Raw genomic sequence first — 17,051 nt, 5'->3', positions numbered from 1 at the left:
TGTGTGTGTGTGTGTGTGTGTGTGTGTGTGTGTAATAATACATTTATGTAAAGGGCGTGACTGGATTTCATGAGATCTAAGATACACACTCTTTTACAGACACGCATGCCTGTTTGAGTAATTAATGAGTCATACAATATATAAATGACCCTGAAATACACCGGCCAGTGACATCTAACATGATGCAATGAGGAGAAAAGCAGCAGATAGGGCAGAGAGAGTCAGAAAAGAGGGACATGACATTGCATTCTGTTCAACCTTGAGGTCTAACAATGGTGCATTTGATGAAATTGATGTAAGTGCATTTGTATTTATTTAGTTTTTAATTTGGTGGCTTTTATTGGCACATATTTTGCACATTTCTGCCACCAACTGTTTACCAGGGAAACAGAAAAAAACAAAACAAAACACCAAGACAGATAAAACCAAGCATAGCCTGTGGACTTATTAAATAATGACTTAATCTCAAAGAAGCATTCTTTGTATAATGTAGAAGATCTTAATGGAAACCCCCCCCCAAACATATCTGATAATATCAACCGCGTGATCCAAGCAAGGCACTCTGCCGTTACTAGAAACTTTAAAAGCCCACACATCGCAGTTGGTTTGATATTCATCAGCGTGTCCAGGGAAGGTCAGTGTGAATCAGATGGTGGAGCAGCCACTACAGCAGTAAGGGTCAGATAATCTGTGATACAAGAAGAGCATTCGGGGCAGTTCAGAGCAGCAGAGAGCAACAAGAGGCATACAAGGGCGTGGTAAGGTCAGCGCAATAAATTGTATCATTTGCAGCTGTACAGATAACAGCCTGAAATAGAGACCTGCTGGCCAGAAATTGGTGCAGATTGAGAAATGAGTACATAATATTGATTCAGCAGATATATCTGATAATAAGTGTGCACTCAAGTCCAACGCTAGTGATGCACTTTCCACAGCTAGGGTCAGAGTGACATAAATTTTGTTAGAGAGTGTGCACAATACTCTAATGCAGACACCCATGAGCTTTGCAGCCACAACAGAAAAACCAAACTAGCAGGAGAGGAGATGCTACATAGGCATAATTTGGCTTTATCAAAAAGTTAAAGACGACTGAATGTTTATTAAATTAGAAGGGGAAATTGCCCAGACTGTGGAAAAAGAAAAGTAGGACTTCCTTAAAATGCTTTTTTCAATACTAACCAAATGTACAGGTTGAACTGTCGCTATGGAAGAAAATCCATATTTATCTATTGTCACTCACACATACAAAGGTAGTACTCCAAAGCTGTTTGTACATCTCTTGTCCACAACAGTAACAGAATCCCAAAAGCAATTATTTTTTCCACAAACAGCTGGATCAGGTGACCCTGAATACTCCCTTAGTAATGGTGAAATACGTCTAGATGGCTGGGGGCTTCCTATTATGCACTGAGCCTTCAGTTCACTCACTTCTTTTCACTCACTATATGTTTATACATCACTCTGCATTTAATTGTTAGTTATTAATACACTAATACTTTATTCCACAGTGTGTCTTTTGTTCCGTCTTCCTCCCCTCACCCTCAACTGGTCGTGGCAGAAGGCTGCCCTTCCCTGAGCCTGGTTATGCTAGAGGTTTCTTCCTGTTAAAATGGAAGCTTTTCCTTCCCACTGTTGCCAAGTGCTTGCCCACAGGGGGCTGTCTGATTGTTGGGGGGTTATTGTAGGGTCTTTAACTCACAATATAAAGTGCCATTAGCTGACTGATACTGTGAACTTGCGCTAAATTTAATAAAACTGAACTGAAATTGCTTTCTCATTTCATTTTATTGGTACACTGTTTAGCGTTTTCATCAAAACAAGTGTTTGAAATGCATGTTTTTCCCTATTCCTGCGTGGGTTTTCTGCACAGTCCAAAGAAATACATGACGGGGGTCACCTGGTGATTCTGAATTGACCGTAGGTGTGAATGTGAATGGAACTGGTTCCAGACCCCCTGCAGCCCTGGATTGCATCGATTTTCAAAACTATGTTTATCTGAACACCAGGTTTTCCATCCCTTTCCCACAACTGATAGCAATTTGTGCACAGCATATTGCAATCTGCAGACGACACATTGCACCTGACAACCCTTGAAAAATAACCCAATTATATGTTAGTGATAATCTGGTATAAGAATTTGTAAGCATAATGAAATACAGATGAACAAATATTCTTTAGGCAAAACAGATAACCTAGAAAAAAAAAAACTGGTGCAAGCAGTGTCAGTGTGTGTGTGCACACATCGCTGTGCTTCTGTTTCGCTGAAGATAGTGTGTTCAGCGAGTGTCTACCTTCTGATTAACGCAGAAGAATATTTCATTTTCAAAGTCCAGCTGCTCCTCATCTGCAGGTCTCTCTCCAGAGTCGGCCTCAGGCTACAATCCCTAACAATGTCATCACAGCTAACAACCCACACAGTGAAAATGTATGCGTGTGTTCGCATGATTCCGTGTCCGCTCCTCGCTGCAAATAGTAATAATTCATGGCTTGAGAAATATCATAGAAGATTATAAAATAATTACTTATACAGTGGCCAGAGAGCTTGCTTGATTCTGATTGGCTGTAGAGAGACCATGGCAACAGGGACAAAGCCAAAGCCATCCATTTACATTTTATTGCAACACTAAGAAACTGATGTTTAATAACTCTAATGAGCCAGATGTGATTCTTTTCACCTATTTGGCAAATATAAACATTCTTGCTTGGGTTGTAGCTTTTAAAAATGAAATAAATAAAACTAAGAAGAAAGAGGAGTACGAGGAAAAGGGTAACAATGGAAATCAAATCACAGAAAGACGACTTTGCACAGAAATGAATGGACTCTTGAATTTGAAAACTACCTTGCCAATGACCTGAATGACACACTGTGGGACTTTAATGCCACTGTCTGTTTAGCCAAAGCTCAGGAAGACTAAAACCTCTGAGACCTATTAATTGTTATTTAGCTGAATTCATGGTCAAAATTCAAGATCCGAAATGTGATGTTCAAAGCTTAAACAAGACAGAAAAAAGTACACACCAGCCTCCACTAGCCCCGCATCTTTAATTCAGACTGTAAACTCATTAGAAATTCTCCTGGCCTCTCAATACACTCCTTGGCCTGGTCAGAAACGTTGAGTTTGACATTCAAATATATCTGGCTCAGCATGGTAGGGAGGGCAAGCTTGAACTAACCATGGCATCTTATATCATCCACAGAGATAATGATGGGGTTGAATATGTAAGACTGATGCACAATCCACAAACTGAGCACCACAAAGACCTGGATACCCCACACAAAGTAAACTGAGTGGTTTCATATTTTTGATGGTTTTCATATCATATGTCTATTTAAATAAAGGTTTATCAGATAACTACAGTAATAGATGCACTGTGGCCTACAATGCGTGGTCCAGCAAGGAGCCAATCGCAGTTCACTTGCCAGGGAACGTGCTTTAAGCAATCAGCAAAGACATTAATAAACATAATGTCTCAATGTGTCCTGCGCAAATCTCTGAAGAACCACTGTAGGTCGGCAACAGTGGTCAGATGATGTGGGTGCCATCGATGCAAAGGCAGCCTGCAGGCTTACTGAGCTGTGACCGTGCAGGAGAGCAGACGAGGAGAGAGCCACGTTTTGTCATCTTCATGGATAACGAACAATGCCCCGACAAGAGTTGTCCATTATGGCCAATCTGCAGCTGTCAAACAACCTCCTTCAAAAAAGCTTCTTTGTTGGAGTCGCTTATATATCTCTGTTGAACTTCACAATAAACGGACGCGTTAGACAAAGATTAAAAAGTCAAATACAGGAATGCGCCAATATAACGGATCCTGGACTTCCTTACACAGAGACACTAGACTCTCAAAGTAGACAGCACAGCATCCAAAACCATAAAGGTGAGTACAGAATCACTCCATTATTGTTCACAACGCTGACACAACAACTACATTAGAAAGTTTCCCGATAATATTACTGTTGTATAAAGAAAACCAAGGCTCTAGACTTCTGGCGGGTCAGTTCCGGCCATCACCCTCGCAAATTTCTTTCAATAATTTTGCATGTTATTCATTCGACACCATCACATTTTACCCTCGATCCATGATTTAAACCATGATTTTTATTACAGACTTACACCTGCTTATTGTTACTATGCTTTTCTGCACTGTGCATGCCTTTTTTAGTGGCGCTGCATGCAAAAGGCTATTTCATTTTCATGTAATTGCATCTAATGTAATAATGGTCACACATTAGCGTTAGCCGATACCGGCCTATCTGCAAATAAGTTCAGGGCGGAAAGGCGGTGGTTAATATGTTGTGTGACATCACTTTCACGCTGTATAAATGGTGCAAGTATTAAACAGTAATATCGCTTTATTTTCCTGGAGCAACACAAGTAATACAAACAAAACAGCACACAACCTGGTATCAGCCCAGAATATATCAATGCATGCATCCAGTGTCAAACTGTAAGAAGCTTGTGACCGGACTAAAGAAAAAGAAAAACCTCCAAACTAGGGGTTCATCTTCTTTACTTGAGTAAATAATCATCATCCAAGAGTATTAGTCAAACCCTTAACCGTAACCATGAAAAACTACATTACGGCTTGTTTAAATGTCTCCTCTCGATTGTCAAGTGACTACAGAATAAGTAGGAAAATGCCCGACTTATATTTTATCAGGAATTAAGAGATGAAGTAAAGGGCGAAACAAAGTAAAGGCCATTAATTCCTGATACCGGACGTGTCTAAGAGTGTTATCCCTTACTTAAGAAGTGAGCCCCTTTGATACTGTTTCTATAGCTCTCTTACCATATAGGGGCACAGCAGTGGTCAGTGTTGGAGATGGTCAATGAATACTAAAAATGCTTGCTGCCTCTCCAAACATCCAAGGCTAAATATATGCACGCCAAGGAGCTTTCAGGCTATAGATTTCCCCCCCTCCTCCTCCTCGCTCTCTTCAGTCCATCTCATCATCTCTTTTCTCTCTCCTGCTAGTTCCCAAGCCTGTCTTCTTACGCAGTCTCCCCCGTGGGGCGGGAGCTCTCAGGCTGACAGGGAGTGTCACCGACTCCTCTCACAGCACATTACTCTCTCATTCCGCGTCCCTTCTCATCCTTTTTACCTATTTTTCACACAAGCACAAAGGCGCACGCACACACATATGCTATGATATCCATTGCCTGCCCAAATAACATCTTAGAAGAGTGTAAGTACCAGAGCAGCATTTCCCCCTTTTTCCACTACATGCGGGTATGTGTGTGCTTGGCTCGGAGGCGCACCATTACACAGCAGTCAATGTGTGCACTTGCAGTTGAGGTCTGCGTATTTCTGTGTTAAGTCAGGTAAGATAAGACACCTCCTGGACATTCCAATTTCCTGTCCCATATTTACCTCCTTTGCTGAGCGCTTTATCAGTGAAACACATAAACGCTGATAGGTTAGGAAGCTTGCTGCTGTTTGAAGAATGGAGGGAAAAAGCCGGGGAGATGGGGGGGTGAACTGAACAGTGATGAGGCTGAAATGGATAGAAGAGATCGAGAATAGAAACACAGAAGTTATAAAAAAAAAAAGAAAAAAGCATGTATAAGTGGTAAGAGAATGAGAAAAGACAGCGGGACAAAGAAGGAGGTTAGCTCATTTTGTCTGACTGCAGCAAAGAGAACAGTTCGCCGTGTTCCGCACTGAACAATCGCTAGAGTCCCCTTGTGATAGTTTGACAGTAATGTTAATTCCTCATTAAAAGCACGAAGAGAGGAAGCCACTCCGCTCCCAGTTTTGAAATGGAAAGCAATAGAACATCTCTTCAAACGCAGCACCTCCATTAATTAAACCCCACAGATGGACATCCTGGCTTATTCCCAGGCACACAAAAGATATGTACTGGGAGCGATAACTGTTAGTCATGCATGCATAAAAAAAAAAAATCCAGAGTGAGACGAGGGTGTGATTACAGGTCAGCTCAGCTTGGTGTGGAATACTAATTGACACCGTGAGGCAGGGGGGCAAATATTTGCCAAGTGGCTGAACTTCTGAGGAAACTGTGACGAACTGGCCATTATCACAGCTAGAAGCAAAACAATATTACATGTGTAGCGCTGTGGGGTAGAAATCCAAATATAGATATGTGCTGTATAGGCAAGGACTGATGGAAATGCATGCGGGAAATTGTGGTGGGCAGGGTAGGGCTGTCAAAAAATGATCACATTCATGTTCCTCTTATGAGTTTATTAATACACGACATTGAAACTGTTTTTAAGGAACTACTTTAATCAGTTCTATAAATAAAGCTTAAATAAAGCTATCAAATGCAGACTTGTACTGACTGTAACTATCTATATCTATTTTTTTAGAAGAAAAAATAAAGCAACAGCAAATGTGATGTGTGTTATAAGGCAGAAAGTACATAAGGTGTTTACTTGCGAGCCTTGTGACTTGTTTCAGGGAATAGGTGTAATTTTGCTCCTACAGACAGTGTTAATCATCACTTGCATAGTTTATTGAAAGCTGATCTTTAATGGTGATATTTTCCCGTCATTATGCCAGCATCCAGAAAGACTAGCGTTTGACCCTGTATTTCAGCAGTGCGGCTCCCATTTGGGACCCCTGGATTAGCTAAAGTACGAGCGCGCTCATGTCTTGTTACTTTGTTTATTTATTGCAGCTTTTAACATTTAAGGTTGTTGTGACCGTGTGACTCGTGGTGTTCTCTGTGGTAAAATGAAAGGGTTTCCTCAGAGACAGTCGATGTCTCTTTAATCTGACTTTCATACCAAAGTAATAGCGCAAGATTGGTCCTCAGGCCTCGGGGGTTGCCGAGTGTTGGAAGTGTCAAAAAAACCGACAGTTCCTCGAGTGGCCACATGAGGCTGGTTTTAAAAGCAAGTCAGCCCCCCTTAAGCGTAGTTTATGGTCTTGCAGATGTGTCTGCGTGCATGTTTCCCTGTGGACCACCCCGGCTGTGCGTCGCTAGAAGTGGATGAAGTATGGGTGTTCAGAATGCTGACTCGAGTACGGAAGCGAGCAACAACACAGTTTTCTGAGAACGGTAGAACTGCAAACAAAAGCTTCAAAGACCTAAAACCACGACATAAAAAGCACAGACAGTGGTTACAGTGGACAGTTTTCACAGTGTTTCACTTCTCCTCCTCTTCTTCTCCTCTGCGGCTGGCTGACGGACCAACAACAGTACTCGACTCACTGGTTGTACAGTAACACATACTGTCTCCATCTGATCACAGTGTACATATTCAAACAGGCAAATAGGCCATTTTAATTTGTGTTCATTTCATTGACAAATTTTCATGATAGTTTTTGTCAAGAACCTTTTTTTCTTTACTTTTTGACAAAAAGACAACGCATTTGCTATACAATCATGAAAGGTACTGACACTTTGGTCAACAAATAAAAACGAGATAAAATGTTCTAAAGAGATGAGATCCCATCAGAAATTATTTTTTTTTAAAAAGTCAAGATGAGCTTGGAACATTACTTCTGATTACCCAATCAGAAGTAATGTTCTTGCATTAGACGCACACATTTAATCTGCTCTCTGGAAATGGTAAAACTTTTTCTTTGGGAAAATGGTACAAGTATATCCCATATTCCCCTGTTTCTCTTGAAAACTGGCAAAATGTCAACACTTTGGAGGAAAGTAGATACAGATAAAAGTAGATACATTTTGCATTTGATGTCAAGGAAAATAAGAAGTTTTATAAACCGTGTGTAGCAATTCTCATGGGTAACAACACAACAGACTTAGTCAACTAAAATAAGTAGGGTAAGTCAATGTTTTATTTAGTCTACTGTAATCTTATGATGTTTAGCTGACTAAAACTAGACTAAACTGACAGTATTACATTTAAATTTATACAAAAATGACATTTTAGTCAAAAGAATACATCTGAAAAAGTATACAGCCTGGTGGCAAAAAATGATTTTGGTCACTGCAGCCAATTTTCTCATTTAGAACAACTGTACACATGGTGAATTATTTAGTAAGCCACTTGTTCAAACTGTTAACTGTACTCACGGCCACACTCATTTGGTTTTTTGTCAACAACAATGATGCACATGCCTAGGCCTTACTGCAAAACTAAACAAACATATATATTATTTCAGCACAAGCTCTAACATGAATTACAGACATAACATTAAATCCACAGCTCTACTCTGAGCCAAACATATTACTGCACGCTATGACATGACATGAGAATGGAAGGGGAAACAAACAGAAAAAGAGCAAGACATAAAGGAAGTGACAGACTGATTGTGGATTTCCCTTTTTTTATCATTATTATTTGTCAGTACACCGACATTGCAATTCAATATGTCAACAGTGACCTAAATAACCTGCCGTCGGCCAAAGGACGGCACGAGAGCTGATATGCGAAGAAGCAGAGCGTGCAGGAATAATAACCAAACAATTACCTGTCATTGTCAACGCTCCTGAAGCCAGGAAGGATGTGTCTGAAGCTGGAATTGCGGTCAAGTTTGGGTTGACTCTTGGTGCGCTTAATGGAGCCCTTCAGCCGTCGACTTAGAAAGCCCTGATGCAGAGAAAGACAGTAATAAGACAGCGTCACTGCTTAATTTGGCAGTAAGACACAACATATTAATACCAGGATTTAAGCACCGCATCCTAAATTCAAGAAGACACCAAGTGCTCTGGATAGTTAAAGGGTGATGAATGGGTACAGATATCATATCAAAGCTAGAAAAGAAAAGTCCGTACAAGGTTAGACGCACAAAGCATTTTCCCAGCACAAAGAGACATAAAACTACCAGCATATTGTCACAAAAAGAAGCTCGACTAAAAGAACATTCTCAAAGAGCACACACACAAAAAGAAGGCTGATCATATGCATGAAGAAATTATAGTTTTTCCCCACATCACTAATTATGTATTTGTGACAAATCTTGTGACGTGCACCCCCCTTTGCAGTGTTTCTATTGATGCACCCTTTTATTAGTTTTCTCATTCTTCTTTGTCTGAGTTGTTTGCTTCTTCTAACATCTGCAATCGCACTCCCCCAAGCGCCTCACCATCTCCATGGCAACTGTTGGCTGGCATTAAAAGCGAGGGAATAATGAGACGTGGTGCATAAACAGTATGATGTTGCAAGTTTGGAGAGACAAAAAAAACAAACAAATAAACCTGATTGTTTTATCACCTTTTTGTTTTTAAAGACTTAACTGCGAAGAAACATTATTATAGACTAAGAAAACAAAAAAGGACTGAAAGAGGGTGTATATGGCATCTTTGGGCGAAAGCTCAAAGATGAGGGAATTTTAAAGTACAGCTGTGTGTAGGAAAAAGTAGTAAACTGGTTAGTGGTTAGACTGATCAGGTGTTCAGGCAGCTGTTTAATAGGCTCAATATCCACTGAGCAGCTTTAAGAAACAAAGTAGTTCAAAAAACCTAATACCCACAGTGATTTATCTTCATATTCTTATACAAGCTAGAGGCTAAAAGACCTCCCTGCTTCCCATTCACGCCATTAACACACCTGTATAATTACCACCTACAGTGTGAACAGGTCACCCCAGGCAACAGCGGAATAGGGATAATTAGAGTGACTTCCAGACAGCCTGCCAGCTGATCACAGAGGAGCCCCGGCATCCTGATGAACAACACCTGTCATCCAGGAGGCACTCTGGCCTACGAACAAAGACTTGCTAATGACAACATATTTAAGCTAACGCCAGTCATAAGAATGTTTGTGTATCGTTAGCAGGCGTGTGGTAACCATCGTCGCGTGGGATAGCCATGTTTTTTTTAAGGCTGAAGTTAGACAGGGAAGTACGGTGACAGCACTACTGCTACTGTACTGTACTGTCAGCAGAATGCTGAGGGGAAAGTTTGTACTTTAAACAGCCAGTATTCAGTATTCACACAGACGAACAGTTCTTTTTGAGTGTGCTGTTGGTGCACACTTACCATCCCACAACACAATGCTCAAAGGAAATGGAGGAGCTACTCTCAGCTGCATCTGAATTTCTAGATGGTAGCGAAACAACTGGAGGAAGACGTTTGGAAAAAGGACCAAAACACTAAATATGGAAGTGCACAGAATCGATTTTAAATGGTAAATGGACTGATTCTTATATAGCGCTTTTCTACTCTCCTGAAGTACTCAAAGCGCTCTATACAACATGCCCCATTCACCCAATCACACCCATTCTCACAAGCACTTTATCTACACTTAGTGCTTTCTAACTACATTCACACACATTCATACTCATCGGAGAGCAAGTTGGGGTTAGTATCTTGCCCAAGGATACTGGAGGAGCCAGGGATCGAACCACCAACCTTCCGATCAGTAGGTGACCAGCTCTACCTCCTGAGTAGAGCTGGTCTAAAATTCATTTTTACTCCACTCTTGATCCTAACTACTTTCAGAAGAATGTCAAACTACTTAACAAGCCTTAAAAGAGTATCTTCTTTGTTACTTTGCTACTAACAGTGAGAAATACTGACAAATGATGGAAAAACACAACAAATGAAGCATTAATACATATCATTTGTTGCCATTTCTTTAGCCAAACCCACATAAATTGCCAAAGATAAAGTGTTAGCAGCTAAAAACTGTCTTAGTATATGCGTGCAACATGTCCTTAAAAAATTTGAGGAAACAAATGAAAGACAAAGAAGAAGCGATGCCAATTTATACAAGAACTGGACTAAAAATCTGTGGCGGCACATAAAAAATTTCCAGCTCTTTGCGATTATTCAAGTGGTTATAAAGCCTTATGTGGTTTAAAGCAAGACACAGCTAGTGTGCAGAGATATGGTACTGCTACATAAAGAATTATAAAGGCTGTGAGATCCACAAGAAACAGAAGAACAAGAACTGAAGTTCTGTTTTGTTTTTTTCAAATTAACACCAGGATGAGGGCTCAAACAATTCAGAACAACTGTTTAATATTTATTCTGACTGTGCTATAATGACATTTGAATTGGTTGGACATTTGAATCAGATTGATTTTCTTTTTTGTATGCAAGCCTTATATTAGCAATACCTGGCAACATATGTGCATAAGCCAACAAAGAGGTGGGCAGCAAATGGCTGACGATTGCTACCTGCCACCAATGAACTCTGCTCAGGGGCTATTAGCTAAACGAACGGTGCTTAGTCACTGCTGTTAGAGAGCGAGACACCTGATGCTTTTGACAGGGCTCCTTTTTCTCGATCTAATTCGCTCTCAGTCCCTCTCTCGTATATTATTAGTCGTATAAATACATAATTCATTCATCCTGTGTATGTGAGTGCTTGAGGTTTTATGTGGGCATGTGGTTACATTAGCATAGGCGCCCATAGAAAACAATGACAAATATGAGTCAGACACTGTACAGCTGGAATGCATTTAGCATCACGGTTACCGACATGACGAGAAGTCTCAAAGAAAAGCTAAACGATTTTGACCTTCTGACAACAAAGACGCACCTTTCTGCATTCCAACACACCGTCATTCACAAAACCATGCTTTTTCCTCGTAAGCCCTAGAGTGTACGTGTGTGGCGCGCTTGCTACTGTTGATATATTCACAGCTAACAAATTAAAATGCCCCCCTCCCTTCCATTTGCAGAAATAAGTCAGTGAATAGAAACACGTCCCTGCAGGCGAGGTGGATTGATTAGTGGCTGCTCATTTTGTTTTTACTTCTCCTCTTCCCCTGATAGATGGCCTCGGAAGAATGGAGCAGAAAGAAAAATAGAATCCAGAAGAGAAAAAAAAGACTGAGAGACGCGCACAAAGCTATAATTTCTCTATTTCACCCTCCCCGGTGTACGCAGACACTGACGTGACATTAAAAGAGAAGACAGAAAAAGAAAAAATTAAAATCATAGAAAAGAAATACAAGACACCGCTCCATATATCAGTTAACCTGTCAAAGCCCTCGCAGAGCAATTAGAAAGGATACAGGTCAGTAGAAGAGAACAACCTATTCTCCCCTCACACTATTTCCTCTCAAGAATGACTGATACACCTATATTAACATTAGCTTATGAAGGGGTCAACGAAAAAATTTCAGCACTGAATTTGCCTTCAGCAACTCCAGAGAGCAAAGAAATAGGAGAAGACGAAGAAGCAGAAATAGAGGTGGGACCAGTCAAAAAATTGAGAAAGTGACAGCGAGTGCCTGCAGAAAAGGGATGAGCTACAGGAGCAGGATAAATGGGGGAAAAGTGGAGCACGATGTGGAGGTGGCAGAGCACGAGTTGATAGAAGAAGCAATAGAATGAAATTAAATGAGGGAGAAAGCAAAAGAATACCAAACGAGTGACAAGGTTGCTGGCGGATGGGGGCTAAAGCAGAGGAACAGCCGATGGGAGAGAGTCCAGCCGGCACTTGAAACGACAGATGCTCAAATAAGCTCGGTCCTCCCCGTGGTTAATAATCCTGGTGTTTGTCTGAACAAATGTTGCCAAACTATAGGACGCCAATTATCATACAGTAAGCAGAGATGGCTGACATCGCTGTGGGATGCTTGACCCGTTCCCATTATATCTTGCTGTAGGTTCTTAAAGGAAAAATGGCGAGCGACGCCAACAAAACAAAAACAAAACCTGACACCTTAATGAGAGGGCATACATCACACCGTCACTTTGCCAAGCGCCAAAGCAACTCGCTAATGAGAATACAATCTCCCAGCGAGCTCAGCTTAATGGCGTTTGAGATCTTTACATTGATTCGCTTCTCGTTCAACAATGCTGCGGTTGGTCTTCATCAGCGTTACATGTTTCTCCCTCTAAGGTCAGGCCCTTTGCAAATTCCTATTTACACAGAAACCTAAACGGAGGCGTTATAGTGTCGCACGTTAGTGTGAATTTCATTGAGCTCTTTAATCAATTCATACTGCCACTGTTCACAGCTAATGGGAAGGAGGGTAATAGAATATTCTGCTCATCGTGCTTGGTTTTTAACAACCTGTCTGTCCTTTATTGCACTAGGCCCCTGAAACTTAATGTCTGTCAAAAGAGTCCATCTATAATTAATACGATACTTGTTTACAGTGCAGCTCTGTACATGCCCGCTTGTGTGTGAGTATATAACAGGCCTGCATTCTTGATCGTAATCTCAGCCTGTCCAATTTCATTAAATCAGCACTAAGAGTTCGGCTCATTGTGTAATTGGGCTTTTTTCTTCTTGAAATTAAAGTAAATGCTTGCAACGAGTTAATGCTATTCCCTTGGCTTGGCAATTCCAGGCTCCCTTAATGGGGGCTGATAGAATCAGTGCCTGGACAATCAGCAGGGTGTTCCCTGCTTTCACGTCAACCTCTCTTGTCCTCCTCTAGAACAACCTGATGAAAACAAGAGACCTACCTGTCCAATTAGACCCCCTGCTATTATCTAAGAGGGGCTAGAAGGTAGGGAGAATGGAGTTAGGGAGAGATAGGATAAAGAGCTAAGTCAAATCAATCCACTCAGCTAGCGCAATCAGCAGGACGTGGACGTGAGAGACTTAGATAAGATTTGTTTGTCTGCTCTTCAAAGCACTGCACATTAGAAAGTATCAAGTTGTAACTTTTACAGTCACATTTTGAACTACTATTCTTGACTTGGCTTTGAAACATTTTTTTCTCGCCTGCTGGGGAGCAATTGTTTTAGAGAAGTTGTGCTTTTGCGTGTGCACGGATTCCACCATGCACGTGCAGATCGTGAATCCAGTCGCTGCAGAGTACATGACAAAAAAACATTTTGACAGATTTAGCTCAAGGCCTAGGAGGACTACTTTAGATGTCACCACAACTCTTTTCACTGTAGAAGAAAAGTGTGGGGTGGTTTGTTATTGCTAAAAAAGTAGAAGATGCAGGAAAACCACTGCCCGTCTTCTTGTTTGCGCTCCAACATTTGTGCGCGCACCGTGTCTGTAACTTATCCATCTGTCCCTCCGTTCAATATTCAGTTTCAATTCAAAGGGCTCTATTAGCATGAAACTATCAATAACAATAATGTTAAAATGCTGTTATGATTGATTTACTGATATTTTAATAGAGTCAGTCGAATATGAAGTTCCCACTTCGCTCTCTGAGAATCTGATGACTTATTAAAAATAATATAAATATTAAATATTTAATAAAGCTAAGAAAAAAATTACTTTCACAACTTCCTTTACTTGTTTTTCAGTCCTAGATACCTCCTTTCCCCCCACATTAGAAATAGAAAGTATGAGTACTCAAAAATGTAAAAAAAAAAAAGAAAAAAAGAAAACACATCAAAAAGTCAAATTCTATTCATTACTAGCAAAAACCTGCAATACGGGTGGTTTTTGCTGTGACAGTTTTGCTCATGTATGAAAACACAGACATTAATTTAGCATGCTATTTTTTTTATCTTCATTATATCACAGTATATAATGAGATGGCAAAAATGGGTTTTCATAAAAATCTAACCAGTGAATGATAAAAACATATTTATCTTTGCTAAATTTTCATTGTATAATACAAAATAATCAATTGCAGACACTGCTAGCGTTGTACAACGTTGCACATGTCACGTGCACGTAATGTCAGCAATGTACACATAATGTAGATGTACCGTTGCTGTTCATTTTCAAATGATCAACTTTTGAGTGCATATAGATTATAACTAGGTAGTTTATATCATAGGTTTAATCCAGATTTTTTAACGTGTCTAAGATGAGTTAGGAAACACACATGGATACATATGCTAGGACAATTACACAAGATATATGCACTAAGATTTAAAATATGTGTGGTGCTTTGTACGCCATGGTTATTTACTGCCTCTTAGGTTGTGGTATATTTATGTATGCTTTGCATTAAGATACATCCTGTCTCTGTCTTTAAGGCATACCTGTACTTGTTGCTAAGCTCTTTGAAACTGAGTTGAAGTTGACGGTGCTTTTCCAGTAAGTCTTGTTTTTGCCGGCATTAATCAGTAGGAAACAGACATCATCAGCATAAAACATGATCTTCCCTTCTCTATCTTGGAGAAAGAGGCCAAGAGCAGCATACTGTCTACAGTGTGAACACAGCAAGGTTATATTTATAATAATATGGTTGCATATCAATCTCAATTGCATCTATCTTCAGTGTAGAAGTATCTGTATGATCTGCTAGTCTCTGTGTTGGTAAAATCATCTTGTTTCCCTTCAGTAATTTAAGCTGAAAATATTGGTCACTAAAAATAATGGTCAAATGTTACTTATAACATGTGCAGGTAAGAATGTAGCTGTGAGGGGAACTTTTGCTGTAATACCGACAGACGCCAGAGGGGGGCAGTATAGGGAAAAGTGCAGGAGAGGGTTAAATGTCCCCTGAGGAAGCTTGTTTTCTTTACACAAAAAGTTACTGCTGCTCATCAATAAAACATCAGAAGCAAGTTAAGTGGTCATGTGACCAGCAGTGCTGCACTCCTCTACCCTTTTCCTTTGGAAAGTACAAAGGAGCTGCTGAGGAGATGCTTACCCAGTGTCTAGCCCATCCTACCTGAGCCTCTCTGTCTCCTCCAAGCTTTTACTTCTTCATTTGGTTCTTATATTGCTCTCCGCAAGCTTTCAGTTCTCCTTTTCTTTTTTTAAATTTCGGGAAGTCTGGTTACAGTGGTAGCATATACAATCAGAATTAAAAGGTCAGAGAACGAGTACACACACACACACACACACACACACACACACCTGTCCCAATACCATTTCCATCTTTTTATAAGGGCAGATTACAGTTTCGCCATCTCTAGGTTGGCAAACTGTGATCGTCTTATATGAGTAACAGACTTTATTGTCACCCTGCAGGTGGTCCAGCACTAGTGGGTCTACTGTTTATTGTTATTACATTGACTGTGGGCTTTTATTAGAGCACTAGAGTCATTTGAGTGCAGAATATTGCTGATGGTGGGGGAAAAGAAGGAAATGAAAGAAAGCAAATATATAATTTCTGGTTTCAGGAATGATGCAAGAGTGTGAAGCTCTTAATTGAGTCCACTGGTGTACCTGTAAAGGCTGATGGTTTATACAAAGATAGAATGTTCTTTATGAGAGACTAATTACTGAGCGTGTGTGGCTCTGCTGGCCTAACTTCGACTGTTTACAGTTCACCTCTGGGGCGACATCTCCCCGCTCATTATTTATTAATGGAAATGTGCGCCGCTAATTGCTAATTATCTTTAAATTGATGACTCATAGAGGATGCTTTTGCTTAATCAACTGGTTGTTTATCTGCTGAATTAAACATGGCAGAAAGCACAGCAGAATTATGCAACATGACAGGCAAAGCACTGCTCTGCATTTGTGTGCGCGCTTGACCGAGGAGAGGACAAGCACGCTAGATGGCGGATGGGTGCCGAGCACGAACAGGTGTGGTAGTATGTGCGTGCCTTAGCTCACTTGAACTATTCGAATAAGAGTAAGAAATTTAATGAAGGGAAATCAAAATCAATGAGGGTTTGAGTGCTGAGTAGAAACCCAAATTGTGCAAATGTATTTGTGTTGCATAGACGCCAAACATCAAAGGCCCCGTTCCAAACACTTAAAGCAAATGAGTTTCAGATTGGCATCCTTCCATCTGGATGCCAGACGAGCCTTGAGAAAAAGGGGGAAAAAGCAAACCTGTTCTATAAGAAACAGCCTGCTAAGGCACATCAATGGGGAGAAAATGACAAAGTCAGAGAATAAAACAAAGAAGAGGCAGAAAAAAGGAAGACAAAGACAAACTCACAGTACTCACGGTGACTCTGAAAGGCGTCGCAGCGGTGGATGTAGGCTCCATGGACGGTGTGCTCTTGTCCGAGGACCCCGGCATACTGCGGCGGCGTCCTGTCCTTTCTGGAGGAGACTCTGAACAGAGAGAAGATTTAACGTTTGGTCTTAGAATCGTAAAAACATCAATCCGATAAACTCACTAATCAGCACCTCCAAAGCCAACTAATTAACATGCTGTCCTGCACTTGCTTAAATCATTTATCAAATCATTTTATAGGAGCTGAACAGAGTTTTGGACAGAGACTAGACGGTTTCCCTTCAGTCTGCTAAGCTACATACATATGGGGGTGGCACTGTTCTTCTTTCCTCTTAAGAAAACTATTTTTTCCCCATATTTCACAATAG

General features: G+C 40.6%; 1 protein-coding gene across 8 annotated transcripts in view; it reads right to left on the bottom strand.

Annotated features, from left to right (window-relative positions):
* dab2ipb (DAB2 interacting protein b) overlaps nt 1-17,051 on the bottom strand; it is a 176,719-nt gene that overhangs the window by 69,595 nt on the left and 90,073 nt on the right. For 5 of the 8 annotated variants that reach the window (XM_006796814.3, XM_006796816.3, XM_035910289.2 and 2 more), the window contains 2 exons: nt 16,663-16,781; nt 8,410-8,528 (listed from right to left, as the gene is read on the bottom strand). In XM_006796814.3, coding sequence (XP_006796877.2) covers nt 8,410-8,528; nt 16,663-16,781 — 238 coding nt within the window. The remainder of the gene's footprint in view (nt 1-8,409; nt 8,529-16,662; nt 16,782-17,051) is intronic. The other 3 variants (XM_006796815.3, XM_035910290.2, XM_006796817.3) reach the window with 1 other exon arrangement.

Source organism: Neolamprologus brichardi, chromosome 7 (assembly GCF_056152115.1).
Source record: "Neolamprologus brichardi isolate AB-2024 chromosome 7, ASM5615211v1, whole genome shotgun sequence".
NCBI lineage: Eukaryota > Metazoa > Chordata > Actinopteri > Cichliformes > Cichlidae > Neolamprologus > Neolamprologus brichardi.
Note: the sequence above shows the minus strand (reverse complement) of the source record. Positions and strands in the feature narration are given on the sequence as shown.